Raw genomic sequence first — 21,980 nt, 5'->3', positions numbered from 1 at the left:
CATAGTTAGCAAATTCAGTTGGGCTACTGAATAATTTAAACTCCATTAGAGTCCGGCTGACATATCTGCTGGCCACTTTTACTGATCAGTACTGGCTCATAGCAGTTTCATCAGTACTGACATATATGTTGAGCAATATGCCAAAAAGGGAAGTTCATATTGCACTAATAAGCACTTGATCTTATTTAAAAAGAAGCCCAATGATTAAGCAGTTTGTCCAGCAAACTCCATTGTTTACAATAGGCCTACTTTGTACAGCAGAGAGTTGGCATATCACGGCTGAGCAGATGGGCGGATTGTGTTAAGAAGTTTGTTCTACAACGGCAAGCCTCCAGTACATACCTGTACTGCAAATATTTGATCATATTCTTATTGGACTATTTCTTTATTTATTTAACCCGGATTAACAATGTACAGATAAAAACTGCCAGAGCAGGATATGGCTGTGGCCCTGATTACCAAATGTAATGATTCCTTTCTACAAATGTAGATGCTTTGATATATTTAGATATATTTTTTAATATATCTAAATATATTGATATTGGTTTAAACCCCAAAATCCAGAAATGGTTGGGATCTGATCCTCATGAAGCTTCATCACATCTTACCTGACCTGAGCAAAAGGCTCATCCTACTACCTGTTGCTTCACCTGCAGACATAAAATCTTGTTTGTGATTTTCCCCAACAGGAAAAATTGGAGATGTGCCACAGCTTGTGAATCAGGCATCAGACTACCTAACTTCAGATTACTTTGATTTATGCCACTTGGTCATTGATTTCCCATCTATTTCACCTGTTAGATGGACCACAGTTTGAAGCGTGGCATCCTGCAGAGGTGTCCATGAACAAGACACCAAACCCCCACCATCCTCAGGGAGCTGATCTAACCCACACTTCGGCTGACACAAGCGCAAAAAACACAATTTCCCCAGCGGGATCAGTATCACTTTATTATTGACCTGGTATTACCTTAATTGCTGTGCTACCTTTACGCCGCTGGGTGTCGCTTTCTCCACATGTAGCCGCCATGCGGGGCGGGTGAGACCTGACCATTGGGCATTCTGTTTGGGTCAGGTGGAAAGGAATGGGTGATTGGTTTAGGATCCGCCATACTCTCTCCTGATTGGACAAAAAGGTGTGAGAGAGGAGAGGATGAGCGGAGACAACACGGTTTGGGTCTCTCTCTCTCTCTCTCTCTCTCTCTCTCTCTCTCTCTCTCTCTCTCTCTCATATCCCACAGCAGTCTCTCCGCCTTACGCCTCAGTCCCCACTGAGTCGACCGGTGCAGTTTTTTTCTGAGGATTGAGATGTGACTTTTAACCAGTGGAATACAGCGTGTTTCTGTGGGATTTTTTTTCCTTAGCTGGATAATGGGAGAGGAGAGGCGGGGAGTAAATTTGGCCATGCCGGCCACTTGGCTTGCGGTGCTTCTGTGTGTGATTACTACGGTGTATGCAGTGGAAGGTAAGTGGGCAAAGGAAGCATTTTTTCAACGTGCAGCTGATGCAGTGAATGCATGAATGAATGTGTGCAGGGCCACAGCAACTGTGTCAGCTCAAAGTAGGAGGATGGGGAAAACAGGACGATGCGTGGATAAGATAAATTCTGTCCTACAGGAGTGTGCTGTCAACTAAAAAAATATGCCTACAGCGACTTACAGTGTCTCTGTGGCACTCAGGAGAGAGTTCATGGAGGTTATGTGGGCTGCCTTTGGTATTCATCAATGTTTCTTTGATAATGTAGTAGCGACTTTTAGTTTTGCTGTGGCATTGCTTTGGCATGCTTTTAATTTTTATTACAGGATTACTATAGGTTTTTTTTTCCCGCAAGTAATGATTTGTCTTTAACATAAAGCTTTATTAGGATATACCTTAGTCACAGTAAGGGGATTTTGGACTGTGCTGGAATGCCAATGTGTAGTCTTAAAGCAGGTCGGACACTGGCATACCTAGAAATTATGAAATATTACAGAGAATTTAAGTAACTTTAAAGCTTTTTGCTTTTGTGTGCTTTTTAGCGCACTTAAATGCGATTTAGTCTCTCTCTCTCTCTCTCTCTCTCTCTCTCTCTCTCTCTCTTTCTCTCTCTCTCTCTCTCTTGCACGTATGTGGGCTGGTAACCCGATTTCTGTTTGATTTGGACCCAAACACAGCAGCACAGGATATAGACCCCCATAAATAGAAATGGCGGTCATCGGGGCTCGGTCTGTTTCCACTGAGATTCTCATTGAAAAATGTAATTACCGGCTCACTAAAACATTGGTTTTTGCTTCATGTAGAATCGCATTTATGATAGGACACTAAAATCTACTGATAGCAACACAACTATTATCCTCTTACTGATACTTACAGTTTCAAAAAGATCAAAAAGAGTGAACGTAGGCTACATGTAGCTTTATGTCAGTGTTTTTTTAATCTCTTACGTTATTACTACAGAGGCGGATTTTTATTTATTATAAACAGTGACTTTATAGGGATCTTGTCCTGCTTTATAATATGATTTTTACTCTCCTGTGGTATCACTATAATATTTCTGTAATACGAGGGAACTGTAGTTCTATGCTTCAAAATTGATCATAGCTCCTTTGTGGCGCTCCTGTCCTAAGTGTGGAGTTGTAGCTCGATTAACATGCAGGCTGTCATTCACCCAAGGAGCTCAAAGTGAGTCATAATTATAGCTCACAGGTGCCCTGTCATTCCCCTGCCGCCTCCCTACTGCTGCTCCTCCTCAAGCATCACTTAGTACCGCTCCTCCTGCCGCTTCACCTGCCACTCCCACTCGGGGTGAGGGCGTCCTCCGCTGCTCCTCCTACCTGCCGCGTCCCTTATCGCCCATGCTGCTGCAGCTCCTGCCGCTCCCCCTGCTGCTTTTACCAATTCCTCCTCCAGCATGCCTGACCGTCCCTGCTGTTCCTCCTGCCGCATCCCCCGCTGCTCCCAGCGCTGCTTATCCAATAACCTACAACTTCTTGTGCCACTCCTTCTTCTTGATCCTCCAGCCGCTACTACTCAAACATCAATAAGCCTCCTCAGGCATCATCCACTGCTCTTCCTCAAGCATAACTTATCTCTGCTCCCGCTTCTTCTCAAACATCACTCCTCCTCCTCCTCCTCAAACATCATGTACTGCTCCTCCAGCATCCTGATGCTCCTCAAGAATCACCACCTGCTCTTCTTAAAGCATCACCTATATCTCCTTCCACTGCTGCTCCTCAGTCATCTACTGCTCCTCTTCAGACTTCATCTCCTGCTTCTTCTGCTGCTCCTCCTTAATCCCTTTTTGCTTCTCCTGCCACTCCTCAAGCATGCTCCTCCTCAGGTCTCATCTACTGATTCTTCAGCTGCTCCTCAAAAATCAATCCTCCTCCTCAAGAATCAACTTCTGCTCTTCTTGCTGCTCCTCAAGCTCCACCTACTGGTCCTCTCATTGCTTCTCCTTAAGCATCATCCGCTGCTCCTCCTTAAGAATCGCATAAAGCTTTTTTCTACCACACCTCAAGCTTCATCCATTGCCCCTAGAGCTGTTTCTCCTTATGCTTCATCAGCTGCTTCTTCTGCTGTTCCTCCTCAAGAATTACCTACTGCTGCTCTTGCTGCTCCTCAAGCACCGCCTACTGCTCCTCTTAACGCTCCTTATTAAGCATCATCTACTGCTCCTCCGGCAGCCCCTCAAGAATTACCTGCAGCTCCTCATGCTGCTTCTCCTGCCGCTCTGATGTTCCTGTTGACTTTGTGCATCAAGCTTCGCCCTGCTGCTCCTCTCGCCATATCCTCACCACTTCCCCCTCTGGCTTCATCCCCTGTCACTCCCCGCTGCTGTTCTTCCTGCTGCATCTCCTATCTCTCCTTCTGCTGCACCTCCTGCTGCCTCTCCTCCTGCCCCATATTGGAGCAATAGATTAGCCTACCGCTGTGTTTCAATGGTGCACGTAATGACAGGCGCCGCAGTGAGTCAAGCTCATTACGGGACATGTAAACGTGTTAGGGGTCAAAACTATTTTGATAGAGTGGTATGCTGTGTGTGGGTGTGGTGTGAGAGATAGAGAGGTAGGAGGTGAGAGGTAAAGACAGAGAGAAAGATAGTCAGAGATACAGAGAGAGAGAGGAGAGAGAGTGAGAGTGAGGTGGGTTGTTTGGTTGTTTTGTGGTCACGGTGGCCTTTTCATGCTAAGTAGCTGCCTAATGAACTGGCATATAAGCTGTTTCATGATCTGAGTCCATCACTGTAAAATAGACCCACTGCTGACACAACCGCTTGTACACACTTTTGCACTTCTCTTTTTTCTCTCTACCTTCCCTGTCTCAGTCTCTGTCTCTTTATCACAGCGTCTGTCTGTACATCTTTTTCTCTTCCTCTTATTTTTCTGTCTGCTTTGGTTCCACTTCCTGGCCACATACTGCTTCAGGAGTTGGCGTAGATGGAACGAGTAGGTTGCTCAGTTAAAATCTTTTGTCTTGGCCAAGTGGATGGTGCACATCAGAAACTTTTTGAGGCAATGAATTCAGGCAGCATGTCCAGATTTGAGACAAATGGGACAAAAACATTATGGAAAAGTTGAGGGGTGCCATCATTCTGGTTCTAGCTTCAGCTACCATCTGCATTTCCTCAAACTGCTGGGAATGTACCATGACCTTTAAGTCCCCTGAGTTACACCTACTCAGATAGTGCAAAATGCAGCACAGTACAATCTCGCATTTGACCCTGTTATTTTAAAAGTCAGTGCAAATCCTGACCTAGCGGATATTGTCGGGTTGAGATGTTACATATCCCACTCACAAGGCTTGTGAGGGCTGGACAGTCCCAGTCAGGATCAGGCTCTGTCACTGAAATTGCTGATTTGTGTCTGTTATCAGTGGCAGGGTCAAGTTAATTTTTTTTTTTTTTTTTTTTACTTTTCCATGCAAGACATAGTAGTGGGAGTTGGAAATCCTGTGTTTGGTAGTGGACAGAGCTGTAGGTAAAAAAAAAAAAAAAAAAAAAAAAAAAAAACACAATATTTTCTATCCACAAACTATTTTGGTTATTTTCCTTGGAGGCTCCACCCGTACACACAATGCCCCATCTGTCATGTTGCTAGAATGCTGAAGGTTAAATCGCAGATCCATGCTGCCTGTTTTAGATGCTGATGTTGACATGACGAGCTGTGATTTGCGATTTTGTATATGTGTTTGTGTGTGTGTATGTGTGTGCGTGCATGTGTGTGTAACAAATGATGAGCCAACAATCTCCTCGGGGAAACCTATCTCACTTTCTGCAAAGAGATATGCAGATGACACATTACACATACTCACACCTAACACCACCACACCCACTTACACACACACACATACATACAGTGCACACACCCTGTGTCGTGCTCTGTCAGCTCATGTATTAAAGATGTGGTTTCTATATTCATGCGATGACAGGTTATCAATGTGACAGACAGATAGTTGAACTGGAGAAAAGCAGGAGCTTGGAAAAAGATCCTTCCCACCAGTCCTGAGGCTGCTACTCCAGTGTTTCCCAGTCTATTTTTCCTCAGGGCCTCCCCTCAGTATTAAATATTTATTACCACACAGCAGTGAAATTGTTTCAGAATATATTTGGTTTTCCGCGTAAGGTACTTGAAACTTGCAAGAATATTTACTTTTTGCTGAGGGACTTTGTCTCATGGGTTTTGATGCTGTTTTTCCCTCGACGCTATCATGGGCATCAAGAGGCAATTTCACATCAGTCAATCTGACATGAGACACTTCACTCCTCTATACCCAGGGGCTATCAAACTTCACTGTCACGGTTTACGGCGCTTTAGAAAATCATGTGTGTTGTTTACTGAGCAAAATCTAATTATTAAAAGGAAGTTCTGTAACCATAACTATGAAGCTTCGCACCTGAGCTGCAAATTGAAAATCTGAGCTTGTTAAGATTTCTTTTGGGATTTGTAGACACCTCAAACAGGATTGTAGGAATCATTACAAATGAGCAACTAAGGGAGTCTAGAAATGCATTAAGACAGCAGTTTGCCATAAGTGGTGCAGTGTGGAGGCTACAAAGGTACAAATCCAAGCTGGTCCACCTTTTTTATATAGAAAACAGAAATCCTTTAAGCTCGGATTTGATCCTAAAATGTAGCGAAGAAATAGAAATTTAAATCAGTGCTGTTGTCTACAGTGTAAAACCTTGAACTTCACATGGATGAGTTAACAAATCTACACCAGTTTCATGACCTCTGAAAGAGCTTTAACAGGACACATGTAGAAGTCCTGCTTTGGAAAAGATTTTACGTTTCTAACTCACACAAACTGCTCATTGAGAAACCGGCAAAAGTAAATAATTATCTAAACCACCCCCATTACCTGCGATCATTATTTCTACTCCACCGCTGCCATTACCGTCATGTTGAATAAAGCTTTAAATTGATTTAAGCTGCAGCAAGAAACAGGATGCTTGAGCTTTATAAAACATTTCGCCACCCAACCTCCTCAGGTTATTTGCATAACAAACCAGACAAAATAGATTATATTTCCCTGATATGAAACCATAATTGATAGCATTTAGAGAACAGAGCACTGGTGGGCATAAAAGGAAAGAAAGAATCTTTTGTTTTCACCTCAAATTCCCCTTTTCCTTTCTCCTGCGTCCATTATTCTGTCAGTTCAGCTAATTTGCAGCTCAAAGAGTCACATCAATACGCCACTGTGTTAGACAGAAGCCAATGCCATGCTCCTTGAGTTGTTCTGTCTTCTGTATTGATTCACTTTTTCAACATGCAAGGCTAGCGATAGCATCAATTACCCTTTTGTTTCAGGCAAAAGCAAAATAATCTCATTCTGTCAGTTCTTTTGGTAGACCAAGCCGATAAAACAGACCCTCATTTATCTGGACCTCAGGCCTGTTAACTGGCTTCTCTACCTGGCATGGTGAGAGAAGAAAACGATCAGAAAATTGCTCCGGATTGAGTGTGGAAGCATGTTTCATGTTTTGATTAAATTTCATCTCCTTCATCTCGAGGTTTGCAGATAAACATGGGTCACCTTTATGTTGTTATTCTGGCTGCTTTTTTTTTAAGGCAAAGTGAACCAACTCTGCCAGGCAGCTAAATAAGCAGTTAATTTACTAGTCAGTTAGTTTGACAGCCAATATTTTGCTAGTTGGCACTATAATTCAACCCTTCTGTTCTTTTCTATTCTATTCTATTCTGTTCTGTTCTATACTGCACTACTCTGGGGTGCTACTCTGGGCTTTAGACCTTTATAGCTCAGCATATGATTGAACATAATGGCCCATTATTTATTTGCTGGTTTAGAGCGGGCCCTCTGCCAGCCTCTTCAGGGCTCCTGCTGTGGGCATATGGCCTCACAGATAGCCGGGCTAGATATTACGGGCTGTGTCACTCCTGGAGGAAAAGAAAGGAAGGGGACATAATGCGTGCGACAACGCACATCAGAGTTTTCCGCTAACCTTGTAAAGGTGGTCTGGGCCTGAAAGTATTTCAGCAGTACTGATTTTAATGTGTTGTTTTAGTTTCAGAGAGGCTAAGGGTCTGTTTCATTTGCAGAGAGGCTTCCTGTCACCTATAGTGTCTATTTAGGCATGCATTAGGAACCTGTTTTGTCCAAAAGGACGCTCATAAATGAAGGACATACATAAATTTAGATTTACATCATTAAGAATCCCACTGCAGTTCTGGGCAGGATACACCCACATGATAAGGGTTTGGTTGGGGATTGGTTGAGGGCTTTCCCTGCTGTCATGTCAAATGCTGTTTTTCAGATTTTCTGATGAATCACAGTGCTTGTGGGTAGATTTTATCTAGAAGTCTGATGGGAGTCATAATACATAAAACAACCCCATAAAGGCACATGACTAACATAGAACTCCACACCCCAGTTGCCACTGTAATCAGACCTCTTGTAACCTAACTTAATGTTATTTACCTTACAGGTGGCTGCCTGATGTTGAGTAGCAGCTGTGCTGGACAAGTTAACAGTTTTCAGGTCATCGTTTGGTCTTAGGAGATATATTATGCTGTGTAAGAACCACTTGATGTTTCCTAAAGATTTTGTCAAATCAAGGAGCCTAATTAGGATATGTTCTGTTCTTCCTACCAGCAAAAAAATCTACCTAAATAACATTTTTGTCAATGAGACAGACCTTAAATGTCAGAGACATCAGTGCCCATCCAGGCATGAATGATGAGGGACACACAAGTCCAGCAAGCATTTTCTTTTGACGTGCAGATACTTACAAGGACCAAGTGTTGTGATGTTTTTGTTTTTGGACAACAAACGTGAAACATGACAAACATGAAACAAACATGAATATATGCGTGGGTATGTGTGTGTGTATGTATCTACATATCTGTATCTATATATCTATATCTATCTATATATACATATACACATACACATACACACACACACACACACACACACACATATATATGGCTTGTAAGAGCATCATATATAAGAACATCAGTGCACTCTTGTAGTACTCCACCTGCACTGCCCTGTGAAATCGCTTATTCTTCTGTTCCTCCGTCATTTCAACCTTTATCAACTCACGCTACACTGACCTGGCACACTTGCTCTTTTCCAGTGATGCTTGGCTTCATACTCACTCAGTTACATCCATACCTGCCTTTTAGAATCAGAGGCTTGTACTGTCAAACACTAAGCTGCTCTGCTCTGGCAGTCGGGGGGGTTCAGTGGTTCAGCTCAACAACAAAAAGAAACTGACTGCTGCAAGAAGAATGAATATCGCTCAGGTCTGACACGTGCACCGCGAGAATCAAAGCACACTTCTCGTCTGGCAAAATGTCACAAGCTTGAACTGTGAATGTATCACCATAACCCACAGTTCTGGTTTTCTGACATGCTGCTGCTGCTCTCTCGCTCTCACTGCTAGTTTCCAACAGGACAGGGCAAAAGGAAACCAGGACAGAGCGTAGGAGCTGAGGCAGACAGGGAAGCAGCAGGGACAGCTTTACTTTGACTCTGCATGACAGTAGTTATTATTGCAAAGCTCCTGAGAGATAGCGAGGAAGATGGAGAAAGCGAGGGAAGGGAGAGGAGAAAGAGAAAAGCTGAAAAATGAGACATAAAGAGAGAGAGAGAGAATTGAGCTGGTGAAATGGTCAGGCCTGCAGAGTGTGATATATGGACCTCGTAGTCAGTAAGTGTCAGGTCCCTCCCACTAGGAGTCGTTTTAACAAGCGCTCAGTATTTGATTGGCTGTTAAAGCTTTGTAAAGCAGACTGGTAATTTCTTACTGCTGTGGAATTTGAATTAAATAGCTGTGAAGAAGTGAGTGTACACAGGTATAGAGAGTATCCCTCCTCTGGGCATGAATAGTAGAACCTGGTATCTTCAGCTATATATCCGTGCACCAAATTAGCTGTGGGTCTGTTGTATCTGTATATTAAAAAAGCAATAATAGCTTTTAAAAGATTATAACTGTAAGGTATTCCACTTTATTAGATAGCACTGTAGGGGAAGGAAAGAGAAAAAAGATAGGAGACAGTGGGAGATGGTATACAATATGCTATAGGTTGCAAGCCAAGTTTCAAATTCACAAGATTACAAGCAAGCATATGTTAACTATGGTTTAAACCTCTGATCTCCTTGAACATTTGAAGCCAAAGTGCATTTTTTTTAAACTATAGAAAATAAGCTTTATACAACTTGAGTGAAAAATGCACTATTGCAGTTGTTACTGTGAACCTACTGTCTCATCAACATATTTATATCACCTCACGCTATTTTACTTTCAAATTTCAACACTTCAGTAAAAATGGCATTTACGTTTACATTACCTGGCTGGTCAATGACATTTAGACTTTGCTCGAGACTAGATGGTCCCCCGGCTTTGCTGTAGTTCATCGCCAAGAAGTGAAAAAGTGTGGAAAGGATTTCAGCTTTAAGTGCAGAAGCACATTTCTTGTCTCAGAGAAAATGAATTTTTCATTTGGGTACTGGCCTTAAATCCCTAAACATCCATTTCTCTGTGTATGTACACTCGGGGTCACCAGCTGCTTTTGTCCAAGGGCTAGAATTTTTCTAAGCAGACACTGTGGGGCCAGGACTTTCAAATAACAAAATGGATATTTATGTAGGCCTAATTAGCCTATTATTGTTGAGTATTTTCACATTCCTATCAAATGAAAGCTATTTTAGTAGCCTATATCAGTGTGAAGACTCCTAAGAAACATGGGAAATCCATAATAATAACTAGATACTTAACAAGAAAATACTCTCAGAGTGCCGGCCTTCACCAAGGAGGCAGTTCACTGAGGAGTGATCTGTACAAAAAATCTGCAATTACAGAATCCTAATTGCAGTCCTGATTGGCAGGAAATATTGATCAAACTTAACTGTTTTTTTACGCTATTATTCAGTTATTGGTTATTATTCCTGATTGTTTGAAAATGCTTGCAAGAAGAAAAGCCTTTTTAATTGTTTGTCAGGCAAACAAAAGAAAACAAAAACCTAATTAAATGAGAGCTATGAGTTTTCCACTATGCTTGCATGAAGATACGGCACAGGCCACATTCGATTGATAAAAGACGGGAATTGGTTTCAGCTTCATCTGTCCTAGGCTGCTGCGATTCACATAGAATAACTTTCTCTTTGTTTTGGCATATAGGATACACTGTCCATTCTTCTTTGGACATATAGACCATACCCAAGTGACTATAGCACTGTATCATTTATTTATTTTTATCTATCTTAAATTTGTTTTTGTTTTTCATTCAGTATCCATGTGAACAGACAATGACCAGTTGGTTGCCAGACATGAGTTTGGCTTTTATGTTATATGCTGGTCCCTATCCTTATATGCCACAGTGCATTGTACATTTTGATTAACATAGCGTGTCTGCATGCAAAGTTAAGTAAGTAAGTTACACTTTATTAATCCCACAAAGGGAAATTCCAAACTGACACCATTTGATGCATATTTAGCAGGAAAAATTGTTTCTACATAAGTGTCATGTGTCTGCCCAAGAATTTCAACTTTGCGTCAAATCCATAGGCGGAGTTTGAAATTTGCGCTGGGGGGGGCAAACATTTTTTTAATATTATTTTATTTATTACAATACCAAACATAATGTAATTCATATTTATTTCTGAAAATAATCTTATTTTATTGCATTGCTTAAATGTTTATAGATATGTATACAGGAAAAAAAAAATATTGGACCTATTTTTGACTCAATGTAGTGACACATTTCAGACGCTAGGGGGGGCAATGCCCCCCCTGCCCCCCCGCAAACTCCGCCTATGGTCAAATCTATGGGAGTGGCTACACAAACTGATTGGTTGATCACAGGGCCATCACACGTGTAAGTATTAAAGATTCAACCCAAGCAACACTATATACTTTTATGCTTTATGTTCTGTTTGTTTCTGTTTATTTTCAATGAAATATCACCTTTTTTTTTAAAAAAAAAAAATATATTTATGAAGAGTTCATTTGCAAAAACAGATATCTCCATTTGAATTTATTAAACCTTTTCAAACTTTTTTGAATTTTATTAAAATTTACTTTATATTTATTTCAATTTTTTATATATTTATTTAGCCTGGCATAATGTTTATCCTAAATCATGCTTTGTGTGTGTGTATATATATATATGTGTGTGTGTGTACTCCAAGCAATATCAGTGAAAAAGGTGTATTCATTTTTAGGATGGCTTTTATCTGTTTTTACAAATGAACTCTTCATATATTCTTTTTCCCCGACAGTGGTTCAGGCAGCCTATCTTATATTGCAGAGACCTGGCAATGCAATGGCAAACAGTAAAAAACATGAATTTCTCCAGTAGCCAACATATATTGAAAAAGTTGAAAAACAGGGCTCCATGCCACTGCTGTGCACACAGAGAGAAAAAGAGAGCTGAGAGAGAGAGAGAAGCAGGAAGGGCAGAGGCAGAGGATCAGAGAGGGAAAGTAGAGCGGGATGCAGCTGTTGTGTTGCAGTCCTGAGGGTAGATCCATGAGGAGAACGGGCACATCACTGTGACAGGATGTCAAACTGTGTGTGTGTCTGTGTGTATGTATGTGTGTGTGTGTGTGTCTGAAAGCACTGAAGTGGAGCAATGCGGCTGACTAGGCACCATCACCGTCACTTGACTTCCATGACCCTCACACGCACTGAGGCAAACTTACACACACACACACACACACACACAGATGCACATGCACACATACACACACACATGATCTTCAAGGCACAGATGATGAGTGCTACGCCCATCAAAGTGACACGGAGAGCGTTGCTGATGTTCAGAGGGAGAGAGTGTGATTGAGGCGAAAATGGAGCAAGCGAAACCAAGAGACGGAAAAAACAAGATAAAGAGGGTGGCTGCTATTTGTCAAGGAATATACTAACAAATGTGCACATAAAGTTCACTCTCTGTCTTTTCTGTGTCTTTGAGGAAACTTTACTTGAAGGTAAAACGTGTCCCAACATTCAACCTGAATATTTTCTATATTCTCTTCTCGTCTCTGTTCCCTATCCTCCATCGCTCTTTTCATCTCCTTTCCTTTCTCCCTCCCCCTCCACAACTGTCTCTCCTCAGGTTTCCACGTCTCAGAGCAGAGGGGTTACCAAACCTAAAACTCCGTTCCCAGGCCAAACTTATCTCACACATAGCTGACATAGTTTAGCCATGCTTGGTTTACCTTAGCTTGCGTGCTGGATTTACATAAGCGCCATAGCCGACTCAGAAAATAGCTTGGGCAGCTCACGACACAGGTGACATTTTGATGAACTCTGTCTTGATGCTGCCACCCAGCCTGGATTTACACCCCCCGTCTGAATCTGATACGTTCACCTCTGTGACACAAGTCCGATGGGCTTCTAAAATGAGAAAAAAAACCAATTCTGTAGAGTTGTTCAAGTATATTCTTTGCTTGTATTTGATGCTACAACAGATCTCTGCATCAGTTTTACAGTGAAATTTAACATTCACTTTGATAAGTCTGGGTATGCAAAATAGACCAAATGAAAGCAGTTGATGCAGCAATGAAAGAAAAGCCATTGCACCATTTTGAACACAACATATCCTATTTATTTGGAGTTGTTCCATAAGGTACAATCAAGAAATTTGTTAATAGCTACAGTTATGTTATAGGGTGGGGATTAGGACAGCCAGTCTGGTTTTCAAGTCCCATATGTTCAGGGTATTTTTATGCCTTGAAAGCTGCATGTAAGACAGCACTTCCTAACCTTAACCCTAACTTTAACCCTAGCCATAAGCACAGCCTGGGACGTAACTTTACCTTACAGGCAACACCTGGGCCAAAAAAAGATCTTTTCCATCCCTTATTCTCCACTCATCGAAGCCTATTGACTCCACAATGCCTATATGCCCACTATATGTGGATGTAAGATGTAAACATGACAGCCCATAGCCCACTGCATTCACATGTTACAGATTATTATTCTTATAAAGGAATAATCTGTGTGCTCCTTTGTAAAAATTTAATACTTGGCCTTCACCAATGGTGCTGACTGCTCATTGCTATGGTGTTTCTGCTCTGCACTTACCAGAAATCACTGGTAGGGATGGACATTTCAGGCCAAAATGCTATTAGATATTAATAGGGTAGCCACTATTCGACAAGTCTCTGGACCCCAGCCGAATCACGACTGCCTTGTTGGTGACACAAATTAGCAGAAGGGATATTTATTTCTATAAAAAAAATATGCAAGATTATTTCATGAAGTACTATATCTCATACATGCATCTGAGTCCCTTCCCACAGCACGGTGCCGTACACCCTGCAATAGTGTAAGGCTCCTTTTTGGGATGGTGCCAGTGGCCGCTCCACGCCACCCTCACACTGTGAACTGCAGTGTGTCTGCGAGCATACGGCTCCATGCTGACATGACCAGGCTGCACACTGAGCTAGCATGTGTCTATTAGCCATGCTGCATTCAAAGTTAGCATACGGCTTCCTGCTGAGTGAGCGGATGGCTTCCAGGCTGGTTTCAGCAGAACATCTGTCAACAGATTGACAAACGGATAGATTGAGACTGTCAGGGGAGACGGGGACCGTGGTGGCATGTGGTCAACAGATATTGCTCTCTTCTCTGTTTCGCTCTCTTTCTGTCTTTTCTCTAACTTTCTCCGGGGAGATGAGAAGAAGAGAGACATGGTGGCATGTGATAAACAGATCTGTGACTAATGGTCTCTGTTAATAGAATACAAATTAGATGATTAGACAACCTTTATTATGCCAAGCATGAGAAAGTCCACTGGCAAAATAATGCTTAATAGCATCATCACAGGAAAACATCACCAGAGCCAAGACTCAACATCTACACAGAATAAACAAATATATTATAAAAAAAAAAAAACATAATATGTGCGAGAGCTCTGTCCCTTTCATTCTAAAAATGCATTAATTACATGTGATTGTACTCTTATGCAGCCATCTCTAACATTTACTAGTGTTTTTCTCATGTTTATGTCCCCAAAAATGTCTAGATTTAGTGCGTCACAAATCCAACAACCAATCCCTATATGCATTTTCATAGATCTGCACATATTTACATTTCAACCGTTCTAAGGAACAATGGATTGTTTTTTTTTGTTGTTGTTTTTTTCATGGAAAATATGCTGTATTGATGAATAGAGATTATTTTTTAGGGGCTTAATAAATGACTGGAGGAGGACTTCAAGGGTATTTTAAACACGGCATGTAGCGATTCACCCTGTGCTGTTTTCCACCTCTTTTCTCTCTTTGTTGTCAAATTCCAGTGTATTCAATTAATTCAATGTATTCAATTCCACCTCTTCAGCTTCATTCAAAGTGTCTCTGAAACTGCACGTTCTGCAAATAACTCCAAAGTTCAGTTCAGCTGCACATGTGCCTCTGGAGCTGCAGTCAGCACTGCAGCCACAGAAAAAGTTCATTCAAAGCAGCTTGTCTTGCAGCTGAAAGTCTGTAGCTTCATCACATTTTCAAATTGAAAGTGAAGATAGCTGAAATACTTCAAGGTAAATTCAGCTGCATTATGCAAAATATGAATAATAAGCACAGTAATTAGATACATGTCCACATCTAATATTAGATGTAATAACAGTAGTATAGCTACCATTGCCATAACTCACACGATGCAATTACGGAAACTTAGTTTTGTGAATTCACATTGTTCACATAAGCTAACTTATATGAACTTTGTGCGGTAAGCATTAACAGCGACAGGGTTTGACATTTTGTTGACGAGTGACATGTTAAAATTTCCCCACCATGGGACTAATAAAGGAATATCTTATCATATCTTATCACCTCTGTTCTGAACACCACAAGTTTCTGCTACATGATAATGTTATGGCCTACCATATGAAACAAAGAGGTTAGTGGAAAGGTGAAGAGAGGTGTTCGGGGTGGGTGGAGTCAAACGTTTGACTCCGCCCACATTGAGAACAGCCCCGGTCTGCAGTCGGGGATACTTGTGCTCGGTTTCTGTGAGTTTAGAAATGGAGTTTGAGCTCTCAACACCCTCTGTTGGTCAGAAATGGCTCAGTGCAGCTTTAAGAAACTCAGTTCACAGTGAGTAAAATTCCCATCATTTCACTTGGAGGCTCAGCTCGATCTGTCATCCTGCTGCTGTCTGTGGTAATGGTGGATTATTCAGAAACTCCATTTTTGGGACTTATTTGTTGGTGAGAACATTTCTTTCTGAAGTCATTTTTATGTAGCTAAGAAGCTGTAAAGCCCCTGCAGGTGTATTATTTATGAACAGGACAGGCTTGTCACTGAGATAGTTTGAACATACTGAGACACTCTGTCTCATGTTATTTTATTTCTGAGTTTTACACGGTTATTGAACTCCATCTCATCAGGCATTTTTCTGATCGTGAGTCTCATCTGAAGTGATTTTGACTTCCTGTCTGACTCAGATAGACTCCTCTGGGTTGGCAAATCATTGTCAATTTACATGTCCAAACGCAAAACAAATCAAAAATGGAAGTATATTTATTCAAAGATTGATTTGGCACAATGTTGGGGATTAGAGCTTTGATGTTGCAGCTTGGGGCTTAAATGCTGAGCTTGGGGCTGTAATGCTCTAATGTGTAGTGCGCAGTTTAAAGTCGAGTTCTGCCTCTTCTGATTTTATGTCTCACTCATCTTTCACTTCTGACTGGCAGCTTAGAGACATGCACAGTGAAAACATAAGAAATCTCTTGATACTCTTAAAGCCCCGCTGAATTTTGCTAAGTACTTTTGTGACTTTGCAGTGAAAAGTAGGACTATTGTGACAGTTAAAATCAGCGGCTCACTGACAGTTTACCAGAGGTATCACTATGTTAAACCATGTCCAACAAACAACAGCAAAAAAAAAAAAAAAAAAAAGTCTGGTGACACTTAAATTGCATTACAAGCAGACTACAAGCCCTTTAGTAGCAGAGATTAAGCTTCTTGCCATCTAATTTTCAGCTAAACATCACAAAATTACATTTAAGTTATGATCATCTCCTGGAGTCAAGATGGCGGTGCACACATACACAGCAGCTCTGCTCTCTTATTATTTATTTATGGTGTTTTTAGGCTTTTGCAATGCATGTGTGTGTGTGTGTTTAATGAATGCTGCTTATGTGTGTTTTATTGTATGTACCGCTCAGGAGACACACAAATCCCATTGTACAGCAGTGCAATGATAATAAAGGCATTCTATTCTGTTTCTGTTTCTATTGAAAGATACAACTGCTCCTTAACAAATTCAAACCCTCATTTATTGTAGTGTTTATTACCTGATACTCTGCTTCTAATAATTACTGTGCTGTCACAATATTCTGTTATTATATTGCGCTCTTGATGCCTTTGAAGGCTTTTTTTTTTATGAGGACCAGTTTAGCTGAAATAAAGAAAAATACCAAATTCTGCCAGTGTTTCAATAGCCTACTTTTTTTTTTTATCTGCATAGCACAGCTATCACTGTTATAGTAAAATGTCTCATTTCCATTTCACCTGTTAAAGAAGAGGAAGTTGAAAGAGTTGCATGTTTAAATCAAACAACAATCTTGAGCGTTGCCAAAGAAGCCCCGTTCTTCTTCACCGTGATTGGCCCTCCACCTGTTGTGTCTCTCACCTCGACTTCATACAGTCACAGCCTCCAGACACACGCTCAAAGCGGTACAAGCCGAACATAGCTTTCAGTATGCATGTATGTCGATGTAACATCGGCACATATCAAGTCACACCCTGCTAACGTCTTCCTGCACATGGAAGGCACTTTGTTCATGGTTAACATCAGAAAACAAGTCCCCCCTTCCCTGTTTTCCCCAGAATGTGAGGTGAACAAAGGGATTCGACGGCATGGCATTGCTAACAAGGTGGATGCCATTCTCCCTCATCCCCTGCATGTTATCTCCCACTGGGTTCAGCCTCGATCTGTGATTGATTTATATTTAACGAGGGAGGACAAATTGTTTTCCATCCAATTCGCCATAAATTCTACAGTAGCCATCTATTCTTTTATTTGTGCCCACAAAAGGTACGCTTTCCCCCCTTGTCCCTGCTAATTTTGCCCCCCGAATTACCCCTCTATTATTTCTTTGAGCATTTTAAGCTAACAAGTGATCAAACATGTGACGATGTCTAGAACGCGGTGTCTGCGCTTCTCTCCCTCCTTTCAAGAAAACATGTCAGTTAGAGGCCGTTTCCCCGTGTTTGTCACAAAGCGCTCTGCCAGAGTGACAGACTGGCTGCTTCACACAGCGCTCGTGTGTGTGTGTGCGTGTGTGTCTCTCTCTCTCTCTCTCTGTGTGTGTGTGTGTGTGTGTGTGTGTGTGTGTGTGTGTGTGTGTGTGTGAGCACATGTGTGCGGATGTCTTTTTTGTGGTGAGAGGAGATGGCACTTTCATGTTAGTTTTCATCCAGAGAGAGAGAGAGAGAGACAGGCTTCGTCAGGGCTGCATTCTAAAAATAATAAAGCGACATGCCTTTTTTTTTTTTTATTACTGTGCTTTTCCTGTCGTTGAAAAGAAAATACTATTTTATTTCATTTTATTATAATTTTTTTTTTTACAGTGAGTTGCCCATCTTATTGTCCCAAAAGTCAATATGTTGTAGTTGTATTTATAGTCACAACCCTCCCCTGTGACAAGATACCCTTTTTCTGGTAAAGTACAATAAATTACCCGATTTTATAGTGACAACCATACCCTGTTTCATAAAATACAATATATTTTGTCTGCTTTTTAAAAGACCGAGTCTGCCCTTTTCTGTAAAATTACAAACTCTTAATCATTTTTATAGTGGAATCCGTGCGGCACAATATATTGCAGTGACAACAACTGACCGACCTATTATATTCAAAAGAAACCCAATATTAAAGCCATTCTGCACTAATATTTCTCTGTTTACATTTGTCTTTCTCTCTGTTTGTTCGTTTGTTTGTTTGTTTGTTTGCAAATAAGAGCTGGAATTGTCTTCCCACAGTCCCATGCGTCATGAGCTGGGATCAAGACAAATGATGGATCGTGTATTATAATTTGTCAAAAATGCACAGGAAACATTGGAAAGTGGACATTTCATTATCATATCAGCTCCTGAAAAAGGTGACCTGTGAGAGATACAAGGTTTCTGCAGGAAACACTGATGTGTTATTTGTTCCAGCAGTGACAAGCCTGTCCTGTTTCATCAAGTGAATTGCTGACACCTCAAATTTTCTAGGTCACAGTTCTCGCAGTTTTTCTTGATTGCTAAGAGACATTCCTTGAAATTGTGAAATTATTTCCCAAAACTGTAAAGACGCAAATGCAAAACTTCACAAACTTGAGACTTCCATGTCAAAACCAAACTGTCCACTCAAAACCATGTAATCCTCCTTCTAAATCCATAACACACACATACACATACACACACACACACCACGGAATATTGAATTGATCTCATACAGGTGAGGGCGCTTCCCCCCGAACTTCTTTACATGGTGAACGCAGTATAAAGCCACAATACATGTATACATTTTCATTTTTTTTGCTGTAGTACAACAAACTGAAATGTAAATGTACTGCTACAGTGAAAAATGCAACTGACAAAGACCGTAGAGAACGCCAAAAAATAATTACTCACCGATATTACTGTGAACTCATGAAAACACACAAAAAACATGTGTGCATAAAGAAAGAAATCGGATTTATTCTGCGTCAGCGTTCTGGGCCAGGTCAGGCCAGAGACTCTCATCAATATCACAGACAGCAGGGAAAACAAAAGAAAAAAAAACCTCACCATATCCACCCCTGGAGGCCTCAGCTGTAATATCCATGCACCTCCTCCACGGCCTGGAGGAGGCGAACGCGGCTGTAAAAGGTTTTGATCGTAGACTTTCCAACACGGTCAAAAATGTGTTTATTAAAGTCTTGTACTAGCTCATTCATGTTAATAGTATATCAGATGCTCTGGATGATATTATCAAATCCGTTGTGGCAAAATATGAAACCCTCTACAGGATATAGCCTACTCCAGAGTTTGGCAACATGAATCATACAATTTAGGCAGAACTGTATGACTGAAATATTTCCGGCTAGGCAGGAACTGGCACCAGAACTGGCACCTCTGCATTGTACTGATGACAGCGTTTGTTATTTCTTGCCATCTGTTGCCGTTCTCGCTCTTTTGCTGAATGACTCTACCAAACTTTGCCGAGTGTGTTTTTGTTTCTCCGTTACCTCAGCTGGTCGACTGCTGACTCCTTAAACGTTTCATATTCTTCATATTCTGTGCGGTGGTTCATTCGCAGACAGTGGAACAAGTTAGTTGTGGAGCTGTCTTTAAAGGCCAACGCTTTCCGACACGGTCTGCGGATCGGCGTCTTTTTTTTTTTTTTTTTTTTTTTTTTTTGTTGCAACGTCTGTCTTTTCGAAGCCAAACCACCAGGAAGATCCACGCCTAACAATGACAATCTAACAACGTCTTCTCTTCGTTTTCGTCTTACGTCTTCGTTTTCTTCGTCTTCGTTTTCTTCTTCTTGGTTTTGCTTGTTGTGATGCAAGAAGACTGCATGTGTTCTCAAGGCACATGGGCAGTGGTCTGTCCTACCTGGCTTGATCATATGCAGTGAATGTGTGTGAGCTCTCAAGGCATGGTTTGGTTTTTCCTCAAGTTTGTCATTTCGCACATCATTAAAACAGCAATTAAGATATTTTCATAGATTATATATATTGCACACCCCTATCTACATATAAGCTTTTTAACAAAAATAATATATTTGAAAGGAATCCCTTTGTAATCACCAACATTTTTGATTAGTAACTGTAATTTGATGACATTTTGGAATTTAATTACTAGCTGATCCCCAACAACTGGCTCCTGTATACTTGTTGGGTTGTTAGTGAACAAGTTGCGAACCAGACAGCATATTGTGGCTCCTCCGGTTCTGCTGGCTGGTTGAGTTGATGTACATGTAGACGATCTCCACAGACCTTCGAGGAAAGCCAGCAGATCCACCCTGAGATTCTGACAGGTGTGTGAACAATTTTGTTTCCACCTGCAGGAAACGTGTGATAACTGGGATGCCTTGAGTTAATGATATCGACTGTCTGTGCTTTCTAAATGAGCACATGGTGCTGCCGTGAAATGAAGGGATGTGTGTGTGTGTGTGTGTGTGTGTGTGTGTAGAGTATTTTTTTTTTTTTTTTTTTTTTTTTGTGAAAAGTTCAACAAATCTGCTACATGTTTTAAAACAGGGGAATAGAGTTTATATGGGCCAGTCTTTTGGTAGATGGCGTTATGGTTTGTGGTGTTTAGTAACAGTGAAAGGCCCAGCTGTAGTGTGGAAGCAGTGCAGTCGAGAAAAAAAAAAAAACAACAACTGTAATGCAGGATCCAAGAGGGGGAATGAGACGAGAGATGAAATCAAAAAATGATTGAGAGAGAGAGAGAGAGAGAGAGAGAGATTGAAAAAACAAAAAAAACCCCAGAAAGAAACAGAGACCACAAAGTGTGAGGACAGAGATGACAGAGGAGAGAAAGACAGAGAAAACAGAGGGAGTACTGACTGTTTGGTAACAATGAACTGTGTGTGTGTGTGTGTGTGTGTGTGTGTATGTGCCAGGCTGTGTGGGATGGTGTGGGTGTGTGTATACATGTGTGTTTGTCTGTTTGTGTGTGCGTAGGATGCTAATTCAATAAGAAATGGTGGCACAGATAAGTGCTCATGTGTGACAGCTCGGTTGTTCTTTTGAGCACGCCAGCCCTGTGCCTCTCCCTGCTTCCATTCACAACAACAACAACAACAACAACAACAAATCAACAACCAGGAAAAAACAACCTGATACCTCAAGGCATTGCTTACACTTCCTCATTTCTATAACATTTTTACCGTTTGATCATAAAGATGCTGCCGTTGCTATGAGACCACATGGGTTTGTGGACACACTTGGCCTGGAAACGTCTTGCGTGCGCTCCCCTGTGGATCCGTGTCTTTACATCTGTGTCCACACGGCTCCGTCGGCGCTGCCTGTCTGCCGTCACTCCATCACGTCGCGTTGCCCGTTAGGTAACCCAGTAGATGTTTCATGTCAGCTGTTGTTTGTGGCATGTTGGGTAGGTGTGATGGAAGTGTGAAAAATGACTGTGTGAGTAAAAGCTCATTGTTGCAGGGCAGCTGATGTTGTTAACACATTCAGATTCTGTGTAAGGGATAATCTAAAGCAAGCTGGTGATTATCGCAGAATAATTAGCCACTTTGCATCGGGGTCTTGATTCTCCTGTCAGGGTTATTTTGCAATAATGACCAGCTTGCTGTACATTACCCTGCTTATTGCACGGCTGCTTCCCTGAGATATTAAATATTTCACACAAAATATGAATTTAAACAAATTTTGTTACAAACTAAAGTCATTTACAGAAAAAGTTTAGCAGTACTCCAGGTTTAGAAAAGTACAGCTATAGGATCCCTGCACTATTGTAGCAGAACTGTAAACAAATCCGTTAGGAGTGCCGATAAACCACTAAAAATCAATCGTTCCGTGCTCATG

The 21,980-nt window shown here is 41.3% G+C and overlaps 1 protein-coding gene across 1 annotated transcript in view; it reads left to right on the top strand.

Annotated features, from left to right (window-relative positions):
* The first annotated feature begins 1,388 nt into the window (after positions 1-1,388).
* Positions 1,389-21,980, top strand: part of LOC115357642 (ephrin type-B receptor 1-like) — an 88,234-nt gene continuing 67,642 nt past the window's right edge. Inside the window, exon 1 of the mRNA XM_030049217.1 lies at positions 1,389-1,465. Coding sequence (XP_029905077.1) covers positions 1,405-1,465 — 61 coding nt within the window. The 5' untranslated portion in view covers positions 1,389-1,404. The remainder of the gene's footprint in view (positions 1,466-21,980) is intronic.

This window comes from Myripristis murdjan, chromosome 4 (genome assembly GCF_902150065.1).
Source record: "Myripristis murdjan chromosome 4, fMyrMur1.1, whole genome shotgun sequence".
In the NCBI taxonomy this organism is placed as follows: Eukaryota; Metazoa; Chordata; class Actinopteri; order Holocentriformes; family Holocentridae; genus Myripristis; species Myripristis murdjan.
The sequence above is the reverse complement of the archived record's forward strand: the minus strand, read 5'-3'. Positions and strand labels throughout refer to the sequence as shown.